The sequence below is a fragment of the Cyrtonyx montezumae genome, unplaced genomic scaffold, assembly GCF_038088225.1.
Source record: "Cyrtonyx montezumae isolate F1298 unplaced genomic scaffold, pur_monq_1.0 scaffold_36, whole genome shotgun sequence".
NCBI classification, from domain to species: Eukaryota; Metazoa; Chordata; class Aves; order Galliformes; family Odontophoridae; genus Cyrtonyx; species Cyrtonyx montezumae.
The window spans coordinates 10823903-10851882 of record NW_027072041.1 but is presented as its reverse complement, the minus strand read 5'-3'; the positions used below and the strand labels follow the sequence as shown (position 1 = coordinate 10851882).

Sequence of the window (27980 nt, the reverse complement as noted above, 5' to 3'; positions counted from 1 at the left end):
CGTCCAAATAGGAGCGGTGACCGAGGCAGAGCGTTTTTCTGGAGGAGTAGAGGCAGCGCAGACAGGAACGTGTCACAGCGGTAATCCACGGTGGACTGCCTCCGTGGTCCGGAGCCGTGCTAGGAGCTTCTCCTCACGCAAGCAGTCAGTCCGCCCGCGCGTGCAGGCACGCGTTCTCCCCGCTGTACACCTGTGAGCAGCGACACCCGAAGTCACCGAGAGCTTCCCTTCGCAGGCTCCGTGCTGACCGAGCAGCCCATGCTTCCTGGCTGCCGCCCGGACATCGCATAAAGCGATGGGGAAAGGAGCGCAGAAGGATGTATGTAGTCAGGCTGTGATTTCCACGCAGCGCGTGGCACGCAGTTATCGGCTGCTCCGCGTGACAACGCCGGCTGCGGGAAGCGGTGCTGCGCTCCGGGTGACCGTGAGGGTCCTTGCGGGGCTGCTCCTCCTCCCGCGCAGTTTCCCCTACCCACGGCCGGGGCAGCCTACAGGTGCGGGGCACGCGCGGCGGAGATCGTGCGCTCCTTGCAGCGCTCGGGGAGGGGGAGAAGAGAGACAGCGGCTCATTCCCTTGAACATGAAGGTAAAGAGCAAAGCCGAGCTCACGCTCGCAGCCGGCTGCGGTTCGGTCGGGGCGGGGATGTGGCCTGACCCCGCCCCCCGCTCCCTAAAGCATACGGGCGCCCAGAGCGGCCGCCGCTCTTCACTATGACGAACAGCCGCGGCCGCCAGCAGGAGCCCGCCCCGAGGCGGCCCGGCTGCCCGGGGTATGTCATGCAGGTGGCGACAAAGGACGGGCAGCTGCTCTCCGCCGTGCGGACCCTCGCCACGCAGAGGTAGGGGACGCGGGGAGCGGTGTCGCGGCTGCGCGGCGCGGAGCTGGAAAGCTTCGGTGGGACGGGAACCGCCGTGCTGCTGTGAAGTTTCTCGCTGCTGCTGCAGGTGTGACCCGAAGGCCCGAAAGGGCTTTTCTGCCTTTACTTGCAATAAGTTTTTCAAAGCCGGTGCTTCTGCACGTCCCCGTTGGGAGCGGGCGCACCGCTCCGGTGCATCCTGCTCTCCTCCTCGCCCCGCTCCCTCGAGGAGCCGGGCGTGGCACCGCGAGAGGTTGTGGGGCTTGAGGGAGTCCAGGCAGCGGGAAGCCACCGTGCACCATAACGAGAGATTCTTCCGTAATGAAGTTGGTTAAGTTCGGAGGTGTTGTCTAGAAGGAGAAGCACCCTTTGGTTGTACAGAATCACAGAGTGGCTTCAGCTGAAACGGACCTTTAAGCCCTTCCAGTCGGCAGCGCTACCACGCATCAAGATGAGGCTGCCCTGGGTCCCATTGAGCCTGGCCCTGAGTGCCTCCAGGGATGGGGCACCCGCAGTTTCTCTGCGGTGCTGAGGGTGACTCCATGAGAAATGGCCGTGGGAGGAAGGTGCTGGACGCAGCGCTCCTTTTACAGGCAGCTCGTATCTACTCTTGAGCAGCAGGTGGGGAATCGCCCCAGGGAATGTTACGTCACTGTGTCCTCGCTGTAGGTGAAGCTGCTCCCTCATTCCTCATGACTCGCTCACCTACTAGCACTGTATGTTTGCTTTTCTCCCTTTTTTAACCCCCACACCAGTGACATCTAAGTAAGTGTATGTGCATGCGTATGGCTGTATCCTGACAGCCTGCTGCACTGACCACAGAACAAAGCATGCACCCTGCGAACGTTTCCTGCCTTGTGAATTGGTGCTGTCTCCAGTGGCAGGGCTGTGTGCTGACCAGCAGTGTCTCTCTCCTCCCACAGCAGTCCCTTCAATGACCGCCCAGTGTGCAGGATCTGCCACGAGGGCAGCAGTCAGGAAGACCTGCTTTCTCCCTGCGAGTGTATGGGGACACTGGGGACCATCCACCGCAGCTGCCTGGAGCACTGGCTGTCTTCATCCAACACTAGCTACTGCGAGCTCTGCCATTTCAGGTTTGCAGTGGAGCGCAAACCCAGGCTGCTGGTAGAGGTCAGTATGCGGGGCACATCCTCCCAAGCTAAGCCCTAATAAGCACATGGTGTCTGCTTTGTGTGGGCATCACACAGCTGCTCTGCTGGAGCAAGATTAAGCTGGAAGCCTGGGACTCTCCAGGGCAGGGGCAGGAGTTTAAGCAAAGCAGTGGAGCCTGACTGGTGGTTTCGCTTTGCTATAAACATAAGCAAAGGTCTGGGGAGCAATGTGTGGGGAGTACAGAGTACAGCAGCCACTGAGGTGGTGGTGGAGGTATGTCACAGCCATGTGGTGGTTTCTGCTAGACATATGTGAGTATACAGAATCCTTGACTTGTCAGGAACTTTTCTTCTGGCTTCTGAGGAAGACAAAACAAATCAAGAAGCCTTAGGAACCAGGCTTGTGTGTTGAGCCCATGAGAAGGAACTGTCTTTTTGTACAGTGTCTGGCATCTTCAGCCATTCTGGAATGACCTTTTGGCCTCCCCTTGCCTGGATACCAGGCTGTGAATCGGGTAATTGTTCTTCCCTTATCAATTAAAATTCAGTTACAGTGGACAATAGATGTTTTAGTGGCTGCATGAAGCTTGCCATGAAAAGAAAGGAGAAAAAAAAAAAAGAACAAACCATAATCATTATCTCTATCTCTGATTTTTTTTCTTTCTCTATTTTCCTTTGGAGGAAAAAGAAAAATAGATGGTTTATGCTGAAATTAAAAGTGAGTTACAAATAACAACTATTTTAAGAAGCAATGTGAAGTATCTGATCATAGCAGTGGTGATACAAGTACTTGCATGCTGAGCTTGGATTAAGGGCAGAGTATTCTTCTTCATTATTACTACAAACTGTAGCAGAGTAAGTAGGAGTTACACTGTTGAAAATGAGGGAGAGGATGTTCTGTTTTGTCCTTGTTCACAGGACAAAACAGCTGGGTACAGGACAGCACTGAGCTTGGATGTGGGTCAGAAGGTGGGTAGTTGTGTGACAGCTGCTCTCACTGAAGACCACCAAATCTGCTCCAGGATAGGTGAAGTTAGGTGAAGTTAATGTCTGAATCTGAGGTTATCTTTTTAGGATCCATGAAAACAGAGATGTGGGATCTCTTCTTTCAGCCAGATGCCCTGAGTCAGGGTTGAACTGTGTGTTTTTGCTTGTTTATTGCTGTGGTTTTGGTGCAAGGATATTGCCGCCCTGAATTGTTCTTCTAAAAAGAAAGATAAGCAGTGCTGAGAGAGTGCTAAGCTGTTTGATTTTAGAGTCCAGCTTCATCCAGATGTTCCCTTACAGTGGCTGCTTCTGAGCCTTGCTTTGTACAAATGGGGCATGACTTGTCTCAGAGCTAATGGGGACTGAAGATTCTGCAAGTGAAAGCCATGCCTGCTCAAGCTGGGGAGCCTTGGATGCTTAGTCACCAGCTGCTGAAGCACACCTCTTTGTGCCAAAAATCAACAGTATTATTATGATATAGGAGATGGTGTATATCATGAATATAGTAACAGTAACTTAAAAGCTGCCTTTTTTCTTCAGCTGGGGACAAGTGGGAGTTAGGTGCGGTTTCTGAACATCTCTGAAATATGGCACACATTTCTTACTGAAGTTTTTTTTCTTTACTATCCATTTTTTTTCTTGCTTTTCAACCACCACATCCACACCACAGTATTTTAATGTGGTTTTCAGCAGTTGCATTATGGGTTGTGATAAAGCAGCAACTGATTCCCTTACATTCCTTTGCAGTCTTACAGAAGTATGTTTCTGGTTAGAAGGGAATTTGACTTATTCTTTCAAAGCTAAGAGCATCAGGGAGTAAAAGTGACTGAGATGGGCTGTGTGCAAGGAGACAAACCTAAGCAGGAAGATGTCAGATTTCTTTACTATGATTTAACTTTGTACTCAAAGTTTGCGTTAATCTGTTCCACACAGTGCTCTGTATTTTCCAAACCTTCCCATGTAAATAATTACAACCAGTCTGTAAAGTTCCCAAAGCACAGCTAAACCAGATTCATGTTGCTGGATCCTCTCACCACCTATTCCCTCCAGGGCTGTCCTATCTGCCTCCCTGCATTACCTAAAGTAATGGGGTGTGGAAGGATGATTATCAGATATATCAGGACAAACTTGCACAAAAGCCTGGTGTAAAGCCTGGACTAATGGCAAGCCAGAGTGACCATCTGCTTCTCAGTCCATTGTGCGTGGATGAGAGCTGTGTGTGTTTGGGTGATGGGATGACAAGTCTGGCAAGCACCATCAGCTCTCGGAGCTGCTTCCCACCCATGAAGTGCTGGTACAAGTGACATATATGAGCACAACCAGAGTCGTTCTCTTCAGTTAGTAGTATAACTAGTTCTCCAGAGATTCCTTGGAACTAGATAATGGAAGTGGTAAACAGTTCTCTCAGTGGAGGTGAATGATGAGTTTACCAATGCATTCAGGGAGGTCAGGAGAGACAAATATAGTCATAGAGTCATTTATAGAGCATATCGAAGCCAAGCATATCCAGTAATTCCTCTCCAAGTCCTATCTCATGCAGAGTCTGTGTCCCATTCATTGGTCGGTGACAAGCAGGACAAAAATGTTTGAAGCAGTCAATCACCTTCATTCATCTTTTCTGGAGTTTTTTTCATCAGGAGAAAAAAAATTGCTTCTGCCTATTGAAAGAAATATTATTCACTTTCTCAAAGGGGACAAAAAAAAGAAAAACAATTCTCTTCACTAGTTTGATTGCTGCTTCTAATGAAATATAGCCATAAGTGTGTGAAGAAAATCTCAAAGGAAGCAAATAGATTTACTTTTCTTGCTTTGCTCAGAAATGCCATACCCAAAAAGCCTTCATGCTTGAGATGCTGTATCCAGGAAATGCTGGATCAGTAATGGGCTTGAAGTGAGGCGAGCAGAAAGTGGCATGGCTGCTTGCTCAGCCATGTTCCTTCCTCCCCTGTGCATGTCATTGTGGAAGCAGCAGAATATTTCTTGCTGCACTTAGTTATGTGGTTAGAGCAGTTTAGTGGACCCATTCAATTTCTCCCTTTACCATGCTATCAGATTATCATTAGTATATTATTATTAAATGAGAGCAACTACTCCATGAAAATTTATTGCAAGATGGCTTTTTGCCTTCTTTCTAGCAACTGTGTATGTTCATGCTAAGGATGTGTGCCCATGAACTCAAGACAGGAGACCTTTAGCTCAGATAGAAGGAGCATGTCTACAATTGTGTCCTGCCTTCTGCATTATTTGTGCACAGGATGCAGAAGTGCAGGAATCACACCTTCACTTTTTTCCTCCAGCTTACGTTATGAGCAGCATTCTGCTTTTTTCTGGATTTTTTTTGTAAGTAAAAGCAAAAGGAATTTGATTTTGACCTTCGTCTTTTATTTGTTATATCTTTTCTCCATCGTAAGTTTCTCTCTGGTTGAGTTCCAAGGTGTATACTTCTCATAAGAGACTCCCTTTATCTGTGACATACTGCATACTTCTGTTTGAGTAAGAAACACTTCTCTGTGAATGTACAATTTGTGGAAGCAGAGTCAGGAAAGTCAATTCCCAACCTCGTGTTTGTAAAGTTTTAGACGTTGTTGATGTACTTTATTTTAACCCACATTCTTTTCCTCTGAAGAATTGTTTAACTATGAATCTGACTTTGCGATTGGGACAGTATTTATTCATTTTTCAAGGAGCTGTTCATTGCCTTACACCTTTTCCTGCCTCAAGGCATCGTGCCATGGTTCAGGGTGGTAACATATGAAGGCTGTGGTCCTGTGTCTTTATATGTATGCTGGGACATAACGGGATAATGCAGCAGGAAAACAAGTTCAATATTGGTTTTAATACGTGTTTACAACCCTCTCGTTTTTGTCTTTTGCCCCCAGTGCACTGGGAGAAGTGCTGTGTGTTGTTCTTCACCAAGTCAAAGAAGTACGCACAAGGATTTCATCTTCCATGGGTATTTACCAAAGCTTGTTTGGCAGAAAACATTCTTCTTCACATTCTTCCTTGTCTCCCATATCTTTGGTTTCCTTGTGTCAGAAACGCTGCCCTGTTTGATTTTACAGTCACTGGTGAGAACTGCTTGCTGCTACACTTTTCATGGGGTTAGTTATACAAATGGCTATAGCACAGCAGGTAGGTGTGGAGCACCCATGCTCTGATAGGGTTGACTTGCCTGTGGCCAACTAATCAGAAGCTGGTGCGCTCCTTCCAGATGTCCCTGCTTCTGCAGGGACTTAGCTCAGTGGATGGACTGGTGCTCATCTGCCTTTGTCTTTATTTCAGAGCCGCTCGTGAAGCTGTTGACAGCAGCTGCACTGGAGATAATTTGGTATGCAGTTACAGTAGAGTGGGAGATGGAATGATAGAAAAAGTACTTTTTCAGTGCATTTGGGATGTCAGGAACAGGCTACCAGTTATCGTAAAGCTGGAGGACTACTATCTGCTCCTGCTCTTTCAAACTGGGTCACAGGAGACTGCAAGTAGAAATCACAAAACATTAAAAAGGACTTAATATTCCTTGGGCATGGCCCTCCTCTGGATTCACTTTAGCAGCTTCACGTTTCTTCTGCTGGGTGCCCCAGGCCTGAATGCAGTACTGCAGATGGGTCCTTACATTATGATAGAGGGGGACAGTCCCCTCCCTTCCTCAGCTGGCCACCACTCTTCTGATGCAGCCCAGAATATTGCTGGCCTTCTGGGCTGCAGGCACACATTGCTGGCTCACATCCAGCTTTTCATCCACCAGGACCCCCTAGTCCTTCTCCACAGGGCTGCTCTCCAGCTCTTCTTTTCCCAGTCTGTACACATTCCTGGTGTTGCCCCAACTCAAGTGCAACACCTTACACTTGGCCTTGTTGAACCTCATTAGGTTCATTTCACCCCACTTGTCATACTTGACCAGGTCCCTGTGGATGACATCCTTTCATTCTGTTGTTATCAATTGCATGACTGAGCTTGGAATCATCTGCAAACTTGATGAGAGTACACTTGATCCTACTATCTGCATCACTGGAAAAGATATTGAAGAGCACCAGTCCCAAGAAGGACACCTGGGAGACAGTTTGCCACTGGCCTCGCCCTAGATGTACAGACATGGACCCCACAGCACTCTGGCTGCAGCTATCCAACCAATTATTTATCCAGTGAAGATGCAACTCTTTAAATTCGTATATCCCACATTTAGAGATGAGAATGTGGTGTGGGACCATTCCAAAGGCCTTGAAGAAATCCAGGTAGATGACATCAATTTCTCTTTGTCTATGGAAACCATCGCTCCATTGTAGAAGGTCCCTGGATTTGCAAGGTACAGTCTGCCCTCAGTGAAGCTGTGCTGTTGGTCTCACATCACTGTCTCGTCCCTCATGTGCCTTAATGTATCTTCCAGGAGGATCTGCTCCATGATTTTCCCAGGTACGGAGGTGAGGCTCTCCACCCTGTAATTCCATAGGTCTTCTTTTCTCTGTTAAAAATGGATATGGTGTTTACCTTTTTCCTGTCACTGGAGACTTCTGAGAGCCACAACTGTTCAAATACAGTGGTGAGTGGCTAGGCAACCGCATCAGCCAGTTTCTTTATGACTCTGGAGTGCATATGGCCCCCACGGACTTGTACACATTCAGTCTCATGAGGTGGTCTCAAACTTGCTCTTTGTTTACAGGGGTCACCCGGCAAACTGTGACACTGAGAAAGCTGAAATAACCAACATCAGTCAGAACTAATCTGCTTGAGCATAGGCTTCCTGTAGTATCTTTGAAGCTGCCATGTGGAGTGACATTTTTGCAAGAGATAGTATGTTGCTGTTCAGGCACTTGGCAAGCTCAGCAGAGCAAATCTAGGCATTTCTCTGATTTCAGAGCTTTTCCAGGTTGTCTGGAGTCATTCACTGCACTACAGTCTGTTTGCCAGTAATCCCTTATGCACTGTGTGCTCACGTTACCAGTATATGCACATTCCCCTCAGTCCTGATGATACTGCAAAATCCAGTTCAAAAAGTATGCCATGGTACCGATCCTGCCTTTCCTGCCACGTGTTAGATGTGCAGCACCCCTGTGTGGTCTCCTGGGTTCAAGAGGTCTACAGCATGAGAGCTTTGCATGGAAGTCTGATGTGTGGCATGTGCCTAAGGTTGCCTCATCTCAAAGGGAAAAAAAAGCTGCTGCTCAGTCAGTCCACTTCACTCTGCAATGCCCACTTCATCACCCCTGCTAGGGAGAGCCTGGTCACAACTAACCCAGAGCCTTGAGGCTAAAGCAGCAGAAACTCCAGAAGCTGGAAGAAAGGTCATGTGGATGTTTTTGCATTGTTTAAGCACTTAGATTTGATAAGCTTTATCTGAACATTAGGTGTCGTCCTCTTTGTTTCCTAATTGCAACTATGTCGATTCCCCTGACTTCCCTCCAGAAACATATCTAAACCAGGGCACTGCACTGTATTTATGTCAAAAAAAAAAATGTTAGAAGGCAACCAAATACACTATCAATGTGGCATAAGAAGTTTTAAGTCAAGCTAGTATTGCTTTTAAGTTGTTCATATGTTTTAAACCCATCAGAATTTAATGTCATCAGTATTTAATGGTTCATTCTTTCTTTATTTTTATTTTTGCAAGCAAACAAGAAGCACTTCATTAACAACATAAAACCTGTAAGTGGAACAGCATGACTAAGAGAAATAATGTCAGCATAAACATTGCAGTATTGCATAGAAATTAACTACAGCTTTTTCTCCCATCTTTTTCTGTCTCTAGAGCTCATACTAGAAAAGAAAGAGGAAGCAGTTAAGTAAGGCTTGCATTCTAATTTAAAACTTATAGTGACTTTACACTCAAATATGAGTTTACTTTTTCCATAAGGCTCTGAAGCATACTTTTTTTTATCACTTCTTTTTATTTTTTCTCTGCTCAGTCAAGCAAGTCATTAACAACTGATTTGTTGCATGCAAATCAGAAGGAAAATGGTGACTTGGTGTAGTCACCACTAGGAGTTGGGCTGAGTGATCCTTCTGGCTCTCTTCCAATCAGGATACTGAATGATTCTGTGAAATCTTCCATAAATCTCAGAGCGCAGAAGTGACTCACCTTGCAGTGCAGCATGTTTGTGCTGGGAACAGGGCTTTTTTGCCTGCTTCTACAGAGAATAGGGAATGCTCTCAGGATTGCTGTGGCATGTTTCAGAGATGGAAACAGTACAGAAGAAGCACTGGCAAAAGAGAAAGTGCCCATGATCTGATAAATATAGTTGGAAAAGGAGCTTATAAAATAATAGTAATGATAAAATAAAGCAAATTGCAACCTGTTACGGTGTTATCCGTGACAGTGACCCCAGGGAAAACCGAAGAGAGAGAGAGAAGAGAAAAAGAAAAAAAAAAAACTGCATCAGTGGCGCGGCCTCCCGAGCAGAGCCGTGCTCCGGGGGAAGGGGGAAACAGCGGGAAGAGATGGGTCTACAAAAACAACGGCACGATCTGAGAAGGAACGGTAACTTTACTAAATCTAATAAAATTGAACAACTGAGAGAGAAATGAAGCTTCCAAACCAAAAGCTGTGAGCTTACGTTAAGGAGGACCTGCAGGGGAAGCACACGTGCTGAACCTCCACGGCAGCCCAGAGCAATGCGCCCAGGCAGAGCGCCGCCTGCATCCGGTGCGGAGCTCCGCCCCTCTGCTGCTCCCACAGCATTAACTCCTTCACTGCTGCATGGTGCTCTGGTGTGGAATACCGGCATCAACACCACAAAACCACAACACAACCTTAAACAAATGGATAAAGGGACTGCACTTTGGAGAAGAGAGCACCTGGAGGTCTCAAGGGTGTTGCGGGGCCTCTCTATCAGACCACTGTCAGCATACATACATATATACATCCTGCCTCCCTTCTTGACCCTAAAAATACCAAATAGGAAGGGTAAGGTGGGGGGAGATGATTTTGTATTGTTTGTCCTCAGCTGCTTAAATGCCCCCCATGAGGTTCAAGTCACATGGTCAGAATCTGAAGCAGACTTCTGGTGAAAGTGTGTTTGTGTTGCTAAAAGAAGTAACAATTAACCTTGTGACACATTCAGTTTTAAAAACATGAGCTGTTCAAGACTGCCTTTTTGCACCTAGAATACCCTACTGTTTTTATTCCTAGTGGGAATGATCCAGAGCCCAAAACAAGCCTCTCTTAGTCCTATAAATAAAATAGCTTGTGTTCTTTGCAGAAAAGATTTGCAATTATTCTTTATTCTCTGAAGAAGAGGCAGTTCAGGGGAGACCTTGTTGCTCTTTACAGCTCTCTGGAAGAAGGTTGTGGCAAGGTGAGAGTCAGCCTCTTCTCCCAGGTAATAGTAATAGGATGGGAGGTAATGGCCTCAAGTTGCACCAGAGGAAGTTCAAGCTGGATATTAGGAAAAATTTCTTCTCAGAGTGATGAGGCAGTGGGACAGCTGCCCAGAGAGGTGGTGGAGTCAGCATCCCTGGAGATGTTCAATATGTGTATGGCACTGAGGAACGTGATTAGCAGGCATGGTGGGATGAGTTAGTGGTTGGATTTGAAGATCTTAGAGATCTTTTCCAATCTTAATAACTCTGATTCTGTGACTTTTCAAAGCACAAATCTTTCTTGTAGTTCTGGAAACAGGAGTGCAAACAAGATCAACTCAGCTGCCAGCATGCAAACAAATGAAGCCCCTCAAACCATGAGGAAGGAAAAGAAAACTTACACTGTGCGTCACATATGTGACTGCTTTTTGCTGAATTTAAAGGACTAGTGAGAAAGGGATGAGGAAAGTTCCCAGGAGAAAGGAAATGGGCAACCAGAGAAGCAGCAGCTGCACTATTCATAAAGGACTAGTTAAGATGAGGGAAGGTAATGTGAGTATTCAAAGCTGCAGCTATTTGTGTTTTGGATAATACTGGTGACTTCTCTTTGAGTATCATGGTTCTGTAATGCAGTTGTAGGCCACCATGTCATCTTTGTCTAGCAGGCAGCATTTCCTACCTGCAGGTATAGATACCACCCACAGGAGCAAGTCAACGGCTGTTTCTTCTACCAAGAAACAGCTAAGATGAAAAGTTTCAGTGTACCTGACTTCTGGGAGGGCAACCAAGATTTTATTAACTGAATCAGGGCAACTGCAGTGTGTTGCAGTATGTGTTGTAAATAGCAAATCTGCTTCAGTTTGGATTTAAAATCTAAAAACAAAATGTTTGTTGATTGATTTTCTTGAATGCTTAGGTTTGTTTGCTTAATTGGGAAGACATTCACACAAAAACAGAGTGGTGGCTTTACAGAACATGCAGACAGAATGAAATACTGCTTCTCTCCATTAGCACAAAGTCTTTTTTCTTGACATATCTTGAAATCTTTACTTGTTTGAACTATCATCTGAAATATAATTAAATAAATTATAAGTAATAGGAAAACTGAGCAGCAGTAATATTACAGGATTCAATATGGTTTAATTGGACCTGCAGGAATTGTCACTGATTTTTTGAGCTTAGCAAGCTCTGTTGTTTGTTTTCACTATCATAAAATTACTAATCCTGTTGTTAGTATTAATGTTGTATGATCCAGGAAATGGACATATCTGCCAGACACTGTATTATCACACCTTGGTGGTGCACTGTGTATCACACTCCTGCTTTCCAGATGGCAGCTGATTGGTCCAGGTGACAGAATCTGCTCTGGTGTGATGGCTACAGCCTGCAGTACTCTGCCTCATGCTTACTTCTAGACCAGGGTTGGTTCCTGTCTGCACTGTGGCTTATGTTTAGGTGTTGTTTTTGTTTGTTTGTTTGTTTGTTTTTCAAAACAAAATAATTTAAATTGTACCCTATACCACCCTTACAGTAAACCTCCTATTCTTTCCACGTGTAAAAAGCATAAAAATGATTTTTTTTTTAATTTAAAAACAGTAGCTTTGGCTCATTCAGACATCAGCAATGAAAATATTACCTGTGGCTTTAGGTAAAATGAAGGTTCAGTGCAGACTTGGACATGAAGAGGCCATAGTGTTGGCAGAGCGAACTACAGAGCTCAAATGTTAAGCTTTCAGCTGTCATATAGCTAGAAACTCTATCTCTAGGATTGACGGAGCATCTCTGTTGGCTATCACCATGACTTTTCGAAGAGCAGCACACTGAAGACAGTAGTATTGTGCCAGTAACTGACTACTTGACCAAAGCAGGAGAAAAAAAACAACAACCTGAAATAGAAATTCTTTTTTTCAGTTGAGAAATATTTATTTTCTGTGGTAAAACTTTTACCTGAAAAAGTTTTGAGTGAACAAAAATGTTTAATTACTCTGGAAACAAATACAGATACCAGCCTGGTCTGGGAGATGTTTTGAGTTACATATTGGTAAACTGTGTTTCAAAACACCCTGTTGAAAAAAAGCTTAAAACAAAACTTTTCAAGTAAAAAAGTACTTGAACAGAACTAACTACCTATTCAGATGAAATTATTATATATTTTTTGTCCACAAATGGTCCTTTTGTCTTCAGAAATACCACAGAATCATTAAGGTTGGAAAAGATCTCCAAGGTCTTCACATCCAACTGCCAACCTTTCCTCACCGTACCCACTGTCTGTCCCTCAGTGCCACATCCACACAGTTCCTGAACACCTCCAGGGATGGTGACTCCACCACCTCCCTGGGCAGCCTGTGCCAGCACATGACCACTCTTTTGAGAAGACATGTTCCTAATGTCCAGCCTGAATATCCTTCATCCAAGAGAAACACTCTTGGAAAACCAGACAATTGACCTTTCTTGACTTAAAGCCCAGAAGAAAACTCTCCCATTAGGCACTGCCAGAGTGACACCAGAAGTGACAGTAATTGCTCTCATTTCTTCATGTATATAAGATACTCTCTCTGAGATTCACTGTGAAGCCATCAGCATGAAAAGAATGAAATGAACTGGCATGTTTGATGTGTAATAAGCTATTTTTGGTTCAAAGGGAAACCCATTTAGACAATTCCTTACTGTCTTCTCCTACAACCTCATATGTGATAGCACTATAAATACTCTTAACTAAAAGGCATGGTGGGGGGGTTTCTTCATATTCTACAAAATCTCCCTTGCTGCTGATATAGCTCAAGCTGTATTTATGTAGTATCAATTTTCCAAGCCGAACATACTGAATAAAAAAGGGCTTCCCAGTATGAACTGTGAGTGGCCTTAGGATCTGACTCAGAAGACACTGTATAAACGCTTTAGTTTTTGCTTGCCAACTTACTGGAGTCAGACTGATGAGGTGAGTGCTCCCAGAACTGGGCCTTTGGTGGTGGTGAAGTAGCTCAGACTCTTGGAGGTGTTTTAGGAAGTGATGGCAGCTCATTGTAGTTGGGTCAGTAAATACAAAGGCAGAGCGTCTAAAATGTGCCCTCAGTTTCTGCTTGTTCTTGTTATTTCGTCCTTCAGACAGAAGGCTTCTCTATATCTTAGTAGATGTGTATTAAATGATTTTCTGCAGTTTTGTGCATAAGTGAAGTGTGGAAAGCCACTAATTGGCTTATAGGCCAAAAGTCTTCCAGGGACTGCTGCATACCCCCATCAAGCTCCCCAGAGTTGGAGTTGGCATTCAGCTGAAAGAGACAACAAGCTATGTTTTGTCTTTTTGGGGTGGGCAGTCATTTAAATTTAGGTCTGCATGGTGATGTAACTGCAGCAGGTCTTTTGTGAGCACTGTATGAAGTGCATGTGCCTTGGATGTGCTAGTGGTGTTTCCTCGTGACAGATGCAGTACCTCTGATATCCTTTTCAAAAGGTAAGCAACTTCCTTCATAGTCTTTTTTTTAGACTATTCTGCACTTCCTAGGAGGCTGTTCCAGAGCTAGAACCTCTGAAAGCTTGGAAGTTTTTTCAGATTATTATCCTAGATGTATTTGTGACCAATTATTAGCCATTTGTTCTTAAGCCAACAGTGTCTGTTAACTTAAGTAGCCCTTCTCCTTTGCTGACATCCCCCATCAGTTCTCCTATTTTCCTGGCCAGCCCTGAGGTGCACATAAGGACATGATTTTGCTATGGTAATTAAGAGAACCTCTGAAGCCTGCTTTTGTGACAAAGGCTCTCAGTCCCCTTGACATTCCTTCTTTGCTTCAGCTGAAGCAAAATCCTTCCTTGACTGCAGGAGCTTTCCCCCACCCTGCAATCTTCAGCATGATTCTGCTTAGCAAGAGCCTGCCTGCGCAGGGATATTGCCATGCATCATTGCTCCCATAGCTGTGTATTCTTGCTCTGGCTTTCCACCTGGACATCTGTAACAGCAATGAATGTTTGCTTTAAATCAGCACTTGTGATGGCACTTTCTGCCAGGTGGGTCAGCCTTTTGTTTCAGATACAATCCTTTTTACAATCTTTTTTTAAAAAATTAAAATTACTGCTAGAAATCTCAATTTAGTGAAGATGTAATCAAGTACACTGACACATTTTAAGAGGAAAAGATTCAGAGTGCTATAGTGCAGGTCAGACAGTTGCATCTGGCCTTGAGCCTCGTTATTTGCCAGCATGGCAGTCCCGACTGTGCTGCCAGAGCAATTAATCAGCTCAGCACTTTGCTGGAGCTGTTCCATGGGTTTCACTTTTACAGAAGGATTTGCTGACTTGACTTTTTAACTATAAAGTAAATTGACAGTGCACATTTTCAAAACAAAAGACAGAAACCTAGACCTTAAACAGCAGCATGTTTGAAAGTGGGTGTGTGCTACTTCCAGCGGAAAATGCATGCTGTGACTGAAATCTGTGCAGCCACTGAGATTCCTGTTCACAGAATCTCAGAACCATAGGGCTTGAAAGGGACCTCCAACTCCAACTCCTTGCTGAAGCTGGTTCCCTTGAGAACTTTGAGCTTCCATTTTAGAAGTAGTCAGTGAAATTATTGCAGCTTTTTTAAATTGGACTACAAAAATTTGAGATTTTAATTTATTACCTAATGATTTTATATATCTCTTATTTACTGCTGTCAGTTACTTAGTTTTCATTCTTTGTTCACGTGGGTCAGGCAGACAGAAGTGGTGCTGGGAGCCATTGGATATGAGGCATGCTCAAGCTTTCAGTCAAGGTAATCTGCGGACCACCAAATGCTGTCTTAATTCAGGCATATTGTATTGTACATTGTAAAAGTCACAGGGTGGGAAACAACATCTGTCCTAATGTGCATGAATCATATAGAATCATTAAGGCTGGAAAAGTCTTCTCAGGTTGTGTTTGCATTCCTGTTTCCTGGATTATGAGAAAAATGTGTGCTTTGGAAAAGTCGTAGAAGGATAGAATCATTAAGGTTAGAAAGACCATGAAGATCACCATGTTGAACCATCAGCCCGTCAGTCCCCATATTGATAACTAACCCCATCCCTCAGTGCCACATCCACACAGTTCTCAAACACCTCCAGGGACAGTGACTCCACCATGTCCCTGGGCAGCCTGTGCCAATGCATTGCCACTCTTTCTGAAAAGAATTTTTTCCTAACATCCAACCTGAACTTCCCTTGGTGCAACATGAGGCCGTTAGTTTTTGTCCTATCGCTGGAAGGAAGAGGCCGTCCTCTGCAGTCCCTTTTAGGTAGTTGTAGAAAGCAGTAAGGTCTCCCTTATGCCTCCTCCAGACTAAACAATGCCTGTTCTCTCAGCTGCTACTCATAAGACATGTTCCAGACCTTTCCCAACTTCATTTCTCTTCTCTGGACACACTCCATGGCCTCAATATCTTTCTTTCAGTGAGTGGCCCAAGAATGAATACAGTACTTGAGGCACAGTCTCACCATGGCTGAGTACAGTTGGACTTTCCTTGGTGAAGCTGTGCTGGCTGTCTAGGATCGCCCTCTCAACTCTCATGTGCCTTAATTTGTCTTTTAGGAGGATCTGTTCCATGATCTTCCCAGGCACAGAGGTGGGGCTCACTGGCCTCTAGTTCTCCTGTTCCTCCTTCCTTCTTTTCTTGTAAATGGGAATGATGTTTCCATTTTTCCAGTCCCCAGGTTCTTCTCCTGACAACCATGACTTTTCAGGTATGGTGGAGAGCAGCTCAGCAACCATCATCTGCCAGCTCCCTCAGGACCCTCAGATGCATGTCATCGAGCCCCATGGGCTTGTATACATTTGGTTTCATGAGGCAGTCTTGGACTTGCTCTACTCTTACAGCAGGGTGGGGAAGATTTACTCCCCCACTTCCCACAAAGAGGATCAGGGATGCAAGCTTCAGAGAAGCGAGAAATATGAGAATCTTGGGTTAAAATGAAGACCAAAGCAAAAAAACTCATTTAGTACCTCAGCCTTCTTCATATCTGTTGTAGCCATTCCTCCTCTCTCATTTACCAAAGAAGGTACATTCTCTGTGGCCTGCCTGGTCTGGTCAATGCACATGTAGAATCCTTTCTTGTTGTTTTTAACATCCCTCTTCAAGTTCAGTTCTGTCTGCACCTTGGCTTTCCTCATGCCCTCTCTGCAAGTCTGAACAGCATCCCTGTATTCTCCCTCTTGACATGCCCAAACCCATCGGCCTTCTAGGCCACCTGAGCATTCTGCTGGCCCATGTTCCATTGACTGTAGTGTTACATGAGGTCATTGTGACAGAAGTGCAGGACCTAATATCCAGTCTTGTTAAAGCTCATAAGTTGATGCAGTTGGCCTTGGCCCATTGATCCAGCCTTTCCAGACCCCTCAGAGGGGCCTTTCTACCCTCATGCAGATTCCTCCCAGCTTGTCATCATCTACAGACATGCTGAGGGTACATGCTTGCCACATGGACATGTTCCTGCCTTTCTCCTCTCCATAGAGGCATAACATAACTTACTCAGCTGTGCCACCTGGGTGCTACTGGCCCTGTGAGTGTCACCATGCTGAGCACGCTTTGGGAGCAGCCATGCCTCTTTCCTGCTTGGCACTGGCGCGTGCAGATGCTGGAAAACTGATGAGCAGTTGCTGCTTTGTGGAGACTGAGATACAGAGCAGGTGCTCATCACTTTTTTGCTAGCTTACCTCCTAAGCAAATGCATGTCACAAACCCTTCAGACAGCTGCTTGTGAAAGCAGAATCCCTGCTGCCAGGTGTGTTGAGTTCCTTTCATTTTCCTGACAGTGTCTCATTGAAGGGATTCACACAAGTTGAACAAGGAGAGGTTGCAATCAGTCATGTCTAGAAGCAACTGAATATACCCTGAGACTGTCATGCATACAGCCTTGGTAGACCTTTAAGCAATTGGAACAAGACTCCAAGGAAAATGTGAGCTTTTCACACATGGCTTTATAGTGTTCTCTGTAGAGTGACAGTACAGTGACATGCTGCTCAGATGTAGGCCTAACCCTTCTCCCTGCACACACCCTCCGGGAGAGCTGGGTGTGCAGCTCCTGCCCTGCTGCAGTCGAGAGGTGCACTCAGTAATGTCAAATGTCCGGCACTGCTTGGAAAGGAAGGAACACTCCTGAGCAGCCCCCTTTGAAGAGTGCTTTGCCTTACAGCTGAAGTTGCTTGTGTCTGTACAAAGTAGTTGGGAAACTCTTCATACTTAAGATTTTGTGCTCTTCAACATCTTATCATCTAGATAGTGGTATCAAGTTCAGCCTCAGCAAGTTTGCTGTAGGTGCAGTTGACACAATAGTAGAAAGGGCTAGTGTACAGAGGGACCTGGGCACACTCAAAAAATGGCCCCACAGGAACCCAGTGAGGTTCAGCAAGGCCAAGAGCAAAATGCTGCACTTGGATTTGTGCAATCCTTGATATATGTGCAGACTAGGAGAAGAACTCGTTGAGAGCATCCCTATGGAGAAGGATCTCGGGCTTCTGGTGGATGAAAAGCTGGACATGAGCCTGCAGTGTGTGCTATTCTGCCCTCATGAGGCCCCATCTGGAGTACTGTGTCCAGGCCTGGGGCCCCCAGCACAGGAAGGATGTGGAACTGCTTGAGCAGGTCCAGAGGAGGGCCATGAAGAATACCAAAGGGCTGGAGCATCTCTCCTTTGAAAAAAGGCTGAAGGAGCTGAGCTTGTTCAGCCTGGTGAAGAGAAGGCTCCAGGGAGACCTCATTGCAGCCTTCTAGTACCTGTAGGACATTTACAGGCAGGACGGGGAACACCTTTTGTATAGTCTGATATTGGTCGGATGAGGTGGAATGGCTTTAAACAAACAGAGGGGAACTTAAGATGAGCTGCTAGAAAGAAATTTTTTTATGCAGGGAGTGATGAGGTCCTGGCACAGCTGCCCAGAGAAGCTATGAGTGCCTCATCCCTGGAGCCACTCAAGGCCAGGTTGGATGGGGACCTGGGCAGCCTCAGCAGGGGGGCGCAACCCAGCCCATGACACGGGGTTGGGGCTGGGGGGTTGGGGCTTTAAGGGCCCCTCCAACCCATGCCATTCTGTGATTCTATGATTCTAAGATTCTGTGATTTTAAAGTGACTTGAAAACATGCAAAAAAAAAATTGGTTATAACTATATTTTTGTATTCCTCTGAAATCTAGAGTTATGCTGGAAAATAAGTCTGGGATGCAGCCACAATATGTGCTGCATTTATTTTCCTATACTGTGCAAGGCAGGAAAAGTGAAGTGGGGATTGAAAACAGCAGATTGGGACACCTGAGTGAGCATTGCTGCTGCAGTGACTGTGGGTTCTGCTGCACTGAGAGCAGAGGACAAGAGTGCTACCAGCCAGAGTGCAATGCAAGGCCTGGGGCTGGTGTATGGCCTGTGCTGGCTGAGGCTTTTGAGTAGCACTGCAGCAGAAATGTTTGCTATCTTTGGTAGTACTGAACATATTTGCATGGGGACAAAAGGAAAACAAGGATCCTGCAGCAGTCACAGCGAGTAACCTGTATCTTACAGTGGCAAAGGTTGCACAGCTCAATAGTCATGCTGTTTAAACACTGACTTGAGTGATGAGGTTTTTAAATTAGAAGGTCTCGGTGTGCTGCTCCAAGCTGAACTTCCTTCACCTCTGCTATCTGAAATACTGTTTATTGCAGCAGGGGTGTGCAGGACTGATAGCTGTTCAGTCAGCCTTCGCTTCAGCCGTTGACTTTCAGACACTCTGTTTTCCAAGATTAATATCCTCCTAATAAAAGTAACCTTGTATGCATTCACCTCTGCTTGCATGCAGATATCTGAAGGCAAGCTAAAAATGGCCTTGCTAGTGTTACTGGCAGATTTAAATATGTATATATATACATATTTATTTATGTATGTATGGTCAGAAAGCAGTAACAAATAGTTCTTTGCTCCAGTTTTGCCAGAAGATGCGCTCTGCTGGCTGATGCTTGCTTTGTCTGTGCTTTGCCTGCAGTGGCTGAGGAACCCAGGTCCCCAACATGAGAAGCGGACTCTCTTCGGGGACATGGTGTGTTTCCTGTTCATCACCCCGCTGGCGACCGTCTCTGGCTGGCTGTGCTTGCAGGGAGCTGTCGACCACCTGCATTTCAGCAGTAGGCTGGAAGCTGTCGGCCTCATTGCACTCACTGTTGCACTCTTCACCATTTACCTCTTTTGGACCCTAGTGAGTATGGGGATGGGGGAAAGAGCAAAGCAGGAAACGAATTACACCTGTACCCCTCTAGAGTGCTGTAAACTGGGTGAAACACTGCATAAAGCACTGCTTACATTCAGAAATCTCTTGATTTTGTGTCTGTTAGGTTCTCTGGAAATTCAGAAAGATGCTGTGTATTTGAGGTCTGTACTTCTCAAATCCCATACTCTGGGGAGGATAATGAGTGGGAGAGGGGAAACAGTGAGAAGGAATTTGAGGTGAGTGCTGAAGCATGGAGTCAGAGATTGCATGTACAGTGTCCAGTTGAGAACACAGTGCACAGAAAAGCATTTCACAGCAATCTGGCAGTCAGTAAGGACTCGGACTTCATTCTGATCCCACATCTGGCCAACTCTTTTTAAGTTCAGAAAACTCAGAGACATTGGATGTTGGTGTCATTTTCTTCTTCAGGAAGGTTTTCCCTGTTGCTTGTCCCTGTGGGAAGCCCAGGGCAGAACACACACAGGTCAGCTGCTGTTGCAAGGCAGATGCAGCACCTGCTGTGTTCCCACCCTGAAGGCCACCTGGTTTGCATCGAGATGTTGGATGGAGACAAGCCCCTGGCCTTAACTTGCCAATGAGCACTCAGCCCAGCAGAGCTGAGGGGAACTCAGTGGAAAACAGCCAAAATAAATGCTCATCGGGCCACGACATTCCACTGGAGTATTTCACAGGAAACCCCATCACTGCTGAGGTTGATGTGTTAAGAGCTATTGCTCTGGTGGGGGGAGAAAAGTGGATGCAGATAGGCACTCCTGCTGACATGCACATGATGGAGTGAGGCGGTGCTGTGGGAAGTGCTCACTGAACCAACTGCCTGCAGCAGCACCCAGCCCTGCCCTGCAGGATGGGTGCCCACCAGCTGCCTCTGACCAGAGCAAGTGGTCATTGGCACTGCAGGAATAGCACTGAAAGTTACCTCACAGCAAGAAAAACCTGTGCTGAGCCTGGAAGAGAGGGAAAGAACCATATGGCAACAACAACAAAAAAAGACCCACGTAGTTCCTAACAACTATTTCCAAGGAGGCCAAGAAGTATAATAGCTCTTATGCTTCATTCAGAATAGTGAAATGCCTTCTCATGCAAAGAGCACTTTAGGCTAAATTTAACACAGCCGTAGGGAAAGCTCATCGTTGCCTCAACCTTCTGCAGCTTCTCTTCTTTCTTCCATTCTCCATGAGGCAGCAGCGCTCCCCATTGGCAGGATAGCCATTGACTCAGCTAATGAGATGCATTGGGCTTCCTGCAGTGCTGTGCAGAGGCATTTCCCTCAGGCTGCTCCAGCTACCATGGCACATGACTGTCTTAGGAACCCACATACTGCTGGAAGTACTGGATATAAATGAAGCGCTACCATAGAATGGTTAGAAGCTGCAAACAGTGGTTTGTCTAATTCGTAGAATCACAGAACCATTTGAGATGGAAAAGACCCTTTAAGGTCATCTATTCCAACTCCCCTGCAGTGAACAGGGATGCCTACAGCTTCATCAGGTGCTTTTGATGCTGCCCAGGATATTTGTGGCTTTCTGAGCTGTGAGGACATATTGCTGGCTCATGTCCAGCTGCCATCCACCCATACCCTCTAGTCCTTTTTGGCAGGGCTGTGCTCAATCCTTTCATCAGCCAGCTTCTACTGATAGTGGGGATTGCTGTGACCCAGGTGCAGTACCTTGCACTTGGCTTTGTTGAACCTTATGACATACTCCAGGGCCCACTGCTCAAGCCTGTCTGAGTCTCTCTGGATTGCATCCCTCAAATATTTAATAATTAAATTTAATTGTTTGTGACATGTGGATACATCTGACCTTGCTCGTGAAGATTTCAGGAGCATCTCAGATGTAAGCTGGCAACATCTACAGCTACTGCTTTGACAAGTATTAAAAATAAGTTCTAATTCACTTTATAATGTTTCTTCTTTCAGAATCTTATAAAGAAATGTATGTGCCCTTTAGTAGTTACTTAGTGCTTGGAGAGTATGCTAATGGTGATCTTGATGTAATGGCACACCTCAGCTGGTTTAACCGAGGCACAGTGTCCTTAATGCCCACTGAGCTGTGCAAGATGTAATTCAGCCAGAGCCATCACACAGCCCAACAGGAGGTGGGTGGGCAGTGAAGCACCGCATCCATCGAGCAGGTGGGGTTTCCTGCCTTTGTGGGTGTATGGATCTCCTGCTCAGAGCCAGGAGTTGAACGGTGGAGCAGTAGAGCAGAGGAGCGCGGTGGGGAGGATGCTCAGGCGCTGTCCACAGTACTTACGGTACCCTCATTTCCCTCTCAGTGTTAGTGCTGGATGAGAAGAGTTTTGAGATTTATGTGCATCTGTAAATCTGTAAAGTCGTCAGGCTCAAGTGCTGGTGTATTCAAGCGCCTCGTCAGAATCTAGATTTATAAAAGCAAGGTAGAGATTTACAGCAACTACTTTACAACTGGCAGAGAGCACACTCCTCCTGTGTGCTCCTCCGGGAAAGCCCCAGCCCAGGGATGTGCCAGATGTACTGACCCTCAGTTCTCAGTGCTGAGAAGATGGAAGGATCCTGTTCCACTTGTTATGGCTTTGCAGGGACATGTTGAGAGCTGCTGAGTAAATTACACACAACCTGTGATATAATGCTCCTCTAGGTCCTGGGAAAATTAAGAAAACTAATACTTAATTTTACTTCCTATAAATCAGTATATTCTCTCGTAGGCAAAAGCTGGCACTTAGGTTATTTATGCACCACAGTATCCCAGTGAGCAGAAAAAGGGAGATAGGTTATTTTTAGCACCCAAGAAGTTGTTTGATCCCTTCCAGTGAAAGCGAGGCCACAGCTAAGTTCTCCATAAAATGCTTTTACTTTCCCTCATTTAATCACTGCAACTGATCTACATCTTCCCCCAGAAAAATAAAAAGAGAAGTTCTTCTCTGTCCAAGAAAAAATCTTCAGAACAGATTTCTGTTTAAGGATTCAGGGCCATGTTCTGCCTCGCCATGCACCTGGCTGATCTTGAGGGCAGTGTAATGGAACTGCTGACTAAAACCAAACGGTAGCCTACATGAAGCCAGATTAGAAAGACAAATGCTTCCTCTCACTATGGTCTTGAAGAAGTGAAGGAAGAACCTCTGTGTGGCACGGCCCAATGTAGGAGCAGGGGTTGTTGGTGCAGTGTCTGAGTTCCACCGCAGTGTAGCAGTGTGGGGCAAGGAGCACTGGTCTGTATGCTTTCAATGAAATTGAGCAGCTTACATCACTCAGAAGCCAGCTCCAGGAAGGAGCCCACTGTAAACAGGTTGTCAGGCTGAACTAGGATATCCCGTGAGGTGCTGCAAGCAGGCAAGCAGTGAAAGCCTGGAGTGACAATCTTGATCTTTTTCAAAGAATCACACGTGATGCTACAGGAGAGCTCCTGAACTCCTGCTGGCTTCCCTGAGGCAATCACAGTGCTTTGCATAGCATTTGACTTTGTAGAGCTTTCTTCGTTTATTTTGGTTTTTTGTTTGTTTGTTCTTTGTTGTTGTTGTTTTTGTTGGTTTTTGTATTTGCTTCCTCCCTCTCTGCCTCATGATTTCTGCCGATACTACAGTGTATTTTTAAAAGAGATTGCTTGTGTTCTTACATATAGGCTGTTCCTATATGAGATGAAGACAGACTGCTTTACCTTCAGGGGAGCAGAGGATATGGAAAACTGGGGAATTAAATTGTCTGTGGGAAGAGCTGTCCTGAGGCAACTGCTCAGTGAGCAAAAGCTCGGTTGATTTCCCTCGTTACCAGCAGACAGATGGATAAGGACCTAATAAAAAAAAAAAAAAAAGACTTTTTTTTGTTATCTCCTAGTTGGATTTTACAGAATGGATTTTTTTTTTTTTTTTTTTAAGATAAAAGCACTCAGTTGCAACTAGAATAGTTTTGAAAGATGCATTCATAGGCACATAGGTGTCCAGTCTAGGAGCACTGTGCTCTGTAGCCATCCATGCCACCAGCACTATGTGGAGGTCAGGGAAGTGGCAGGGCAGCTCTTTGGACAGTGACACTGTTTGAAAGCAGCACACACCCACCCCAGAGCAGTCAGTGGCCTCTTCCACTGCCTCCGCAAAGCCAGTGCTGCCACCAGATGCAGCACCTGCATGGAACCCTCTATCTTCTGAACGGCAGTGACTTAATGTAAGTGGCACAGGTGCATAAAAATCAGTGACAAATGAACAAGCATTGATAACGGGATCATGTTACTTCCGTGCTTGCTGCTTGCATCCCTTCCTGCCTGTGGCTCAGGGACATCATCCTTGACATTTGGCACTCCTTACCTAACAAGCCCCAAGCCAACTAACAGGTGTTTGACATAGCTGCACTGCATACAGACCTAGCTCATGCACTTGGCTGTCACTAAAATAAGCAGTAGGCTACTTAAAAAAAATTACAGGCCAAGCTGTCTTGCATATATTCACAGCAATCATTTGTCTTCCACTATTAGCAGTCCATATTGAGTTTGGAATTGGACACCTGAGAACAGTAAAAAAAATTTGAAAGACAACATCAGCTGAGACTCTAATTCTGAGACAGCATATGGAAGTCAGTCACACTCACCTCATGGTACCTATGCAATCCTGAACTCAATACATTTAGCAACAAAGCATTACAAGGTGGAATATATGACACTGTCAGTGTCTGCATACAAGCCTTCACCATCCAGCCAGCTACAGTGTTCATCAGCTTAACAACCTCAAACCTAAATTCATCTGGTCATAAATGACTCCCAGTGGTTCTAGCTCTTGAGGAATATAGGCAGGATGTCTGTTTTTTCATTTCATTAGAACTGAATGAGAAGTGTACAGCAGCAGAAAGCGTGGCACAAGCTGCTCTTTGCTGTGGAAGCTTGGGGAACAAGCTCCCTATCCATTAGGTTTTGTCTTTGCCCATTTTATCCTACCCAGTGAGGCTGCTTATAGGCTTTTTGTCACACTTGAAGGTGCATTCCCCAACCCCTCACCCATTCATTAGAGGAACGAAGCGATCCTGAATCATGCAGATGTCTCCTCTCTCTGCAGGTGTCTTTTAGGTATCACTGTAGGTTATTCAATGAATGGCGTCAGACCAACCAGCGGGTGATACTTCTCATCCCCAAGTCTGCCAATATCCCCTCCAACCAGCAGTCGCTGCTGTCCCTGCCATCAGTCAGAAGGAACTCAAAGGAGACAATTGTTTGATTTGGGCTGTTCTGCTGTGGAGCTGTGCACTAAGAACATTTTCCTCGAACTCATTGGGCTCAAACACCATGCAGAACCCAGCAGCACACTATCCTGATGCACAAATTCTTCACAAAGGAGAAAAACACAGTTTGAATTCAAATCATGGGTGCTGCAGTCATATGATATTTGCTAAGGTGCCAATTATGTTTATTTAGCAGATACTCTATGGAAGCTCATGTTAATACTTGCATTGCCAAGTGATGCAGACTTTTCTATTATTGTTTAAAATATTAAACTGTGATAATTAACAATGCAAAACAGATGTAGAGTGCTTTGTTTTTATTATTTTCTTCCTACAGTCATATGGCTTAGGTAGCCAGGTAGTAGCCAGTGCTACTGTTTTTCCTGAATCACATCAACATCATTGCAGATTTTTTTTTTTAACCCCGATTAATTTTATTTAACAGCTTTTATTCCAGTATTTTGGATTGTTGAAACACTTTTGTGTGATTATTTCTACATGCTGGCATGTTATTTAAGCACTGTGTAATGATTGGAAGACAGAGAAGTTCTTTAGGAATAAATTTAGAACACGTTGAAGAAAGAAGTGACACAAATTGGAATAATCATCCTGTTTTAAAGTATTCTATTAAGTAACAGCAAAACTCAGGGCACGAGAATTGTACTTTTCCACTCAGAAGCATCAAATGAGATGTTGCGTTCTGAACTGCAATTGTACCAGTGAGAATTCTAGTTAGCCAACCTGCTCTGTGTTTACACCAAGGTGAATTTAACTCTAATTGTATAAATTAATTTTGTGAGGCAAACTCTGCATACATAATGAATGAGATCAATAAGCACATCTCAGGAAGCAGGAACTCATCTTGAATGATAATTAGCATTACTTGAAAGATTGCAGAGCCTTTAGCTCATCAGGTAGGATTCAGCAGAGTGGATGTAAACCCTGGCTTCTCATTGTAGCAGTGAGAGGGTGGCTTTTCTAGAAGGTGTAAAGCACGGCAGTGCCACATAAAGTGGCAACTGAACTGTATTTGGAGTCTGAAGATTAAACTGTATACTTGATTGGCATTACCACTTTCCCTTATGGTTTCACATCAAATTAATTCAGCGATTCTGTGCTCTTAATAGAGTCCAGAGAGATTTATTTTTTTACAAAAAATAATGAAATAAATTTTCATTTACAAATTCTGCTAGAATTAGCAATTGATGCATAGGTTATTTGAACATATATATTAATGTAGATAGTAATGCCACTATATGCATTGTTTTCCAAATTCTGCAGTAACTGACAATAAAGGGAATACATATTAAGAAGAGGAATGATTTATATACTTTGAACTGATCCAGGTGGTATGGGTGTTCACCATGAGAGGAGCGTAGGGCCCTGCTTTAGGGTGAGAAAAGCTTAGTACACCATGACAAATCTATTAACATGACTACAGCTAGACTTGTCCAAATAATACCATAGAGAAGCTGCTTATCAGTATTTGTTGCAGCTGTCAATTTCACAGTGTAAGGAAATCAGCTATTTAAATGATAAATGTCAGTTTTAATCTGACATTACAATGTAGTTTCACTGCAAGAAACTATCAACTCTTTTTGTGAAAAAGTTTTAAATGTACAGATCTGTATTCTTTAATGTGATGGTAAGGTCAGGAGCTGATCATGTATTTGGCAATGGATACCTGCTTCTCTTCCAGAACAAAACTGTAGGAAGAATATACTAAATTTTGAAGAAACATATATAATACTGTGATTGCTTAAGATGTGTTATGTTTTATGACCATCTCTCTGAAAAACAGTAACTATCTGGGTAGAAGACTGAAAAGGATATAAGCAGATTGTTCCAGGTGACAGGAAAACCAGAAAGCCTGCCCCACAAACAAGTTCAGACAGAGGTATTCTTCTTTCTGTTTTATAAAACAAAAAAACAGGTCTGATTTGGAATTCCAGAAGTAACAATGGATCAGTATTTCAAATCAAGCTGCAAGTCATCTGCATGCAGATCAACCGAAGGATTTGGAACAGCTGGCCTTTGCTAGATCAATTTTCATTTCTGGTTTCAAGAAAATTATTTAAGCAGAAGGCATCCTGAAGCAACCAGAGAAAGCATGGTACATTGCTGCGCTAGTTTCTGTACATCATGAGCAAGTAAGGCAGAAGCGGAAGGCAAAGCCACTAGTAGCAGCCTCCCAGGGATTTTCTTGAGAATGACAGAAAACACCAGACACATGTTTTCCATTGTCCTTTTCCACTAAACCTATGGACATACTGTGCACTTGATGTTCATCCTTGTACTTTTTAAAACATGGGAAGAACGTGGATGATGTTAATTCATACTTCTGCTCTGCAGTAAAGACTTGCAGTCAGAAGGCTTTCCTGAAGCTTTTCTGCAATTAGTTGAGCCACTGTTGCTGCATCAAACCCAAATTCCCATTTACAATTTCAAAAGTGGGTTACAGCTGATATTCTACAGCAGTAGCAGTCAGGTTTTCCTTCTGTGTAACCTTCTTACTGAAACAACAAACAACACAAAATTAAGGGGAGATTAAATAAGCAGCATGTGACAAAATTAAGGAGAGATTAAATAAGTAGTGTGTGACAAAATTATGATGCTGAAAAGGGAAGAGGCTCAACAGCAGGCAGCTAGGTAACCTCTCATTCATCCCAAGGAGAGTAAAACTGAGAGCAGCGCTATAGATCACTTCAGAAAGAAGGAGGGGAGGATATATGCACTGAGTAGCAGAAATTTATTTGACTATACAACTCATATAAATGAAATTTTAGAAATACCACAGCCTTCTGCAAGGGAGTAGGATTAATGAGCCCTCAGGTTTATTTATTTTTTTATTATTTATTATTATTATTATTTTTATTTTTATTTCACTCTGTAGTTCTACCAGACTGAGATTTCAAGCTGCCACTTACATTTTATTTACTAAAAATAGATGGGCACTGTTTCCACTGTCGGAAGTCATTTAGGGCAATTGGACAACTTAGCACATAACGGACATCAGGACCAATATACTAGACAACCTCTGATGCCACAGGAATACCAGGGAGCTACCATCAGAAAAACAGGAAAAACTACAAGAAGGACAAGCTATACACTGAAATAAAGCTTTAGCCTACAGAACAAGGGTAAGATTAATAACTGCTACTAATTATGCTTTTCATATGGTTTTGATACCAAGCTCCATTTAAAACACAGCTGTAAAAAAGGATTTCCTTGCAACCAGGAAAATACTTATTCATTGCCTAATGCTGTTTGGGGGCATGCAGTGTACCTCTGAAGCTGACAGACAACACAAAGAGCACAACAGAGGCGCTTATCTTTATAAACACCTAGC

General features: G+C 44.6%; 2 protein-coding genes across 2 annotated transcripts in view; both read left to right on the top strand.

Annotated features, from left to right (window-relative positions):
• Positions 1–27980, top strand: part of CUNH5orf63 (chromosome unknown C5orf63 homolog) — an 88396-nt gene that overhangs the window by 50018 nt on the left and 10398 nt on the right. The window lies entirely within an intron of this gene.
• Positions 778–25143, top strand: MARCHF3 (membrane associated ring-CH-type finger 3). Its single transcript, XM_065745514.1, is given in 6 exon segments — positions 778–855; positions 1309–1351; positions 1354–1513; positions 1781–1988; positions 19207–19416; positions 24469–25143. Coding segments are annotated over 6 exon segments (858 nt in total). The 3' UTR covers positions 24628–25143.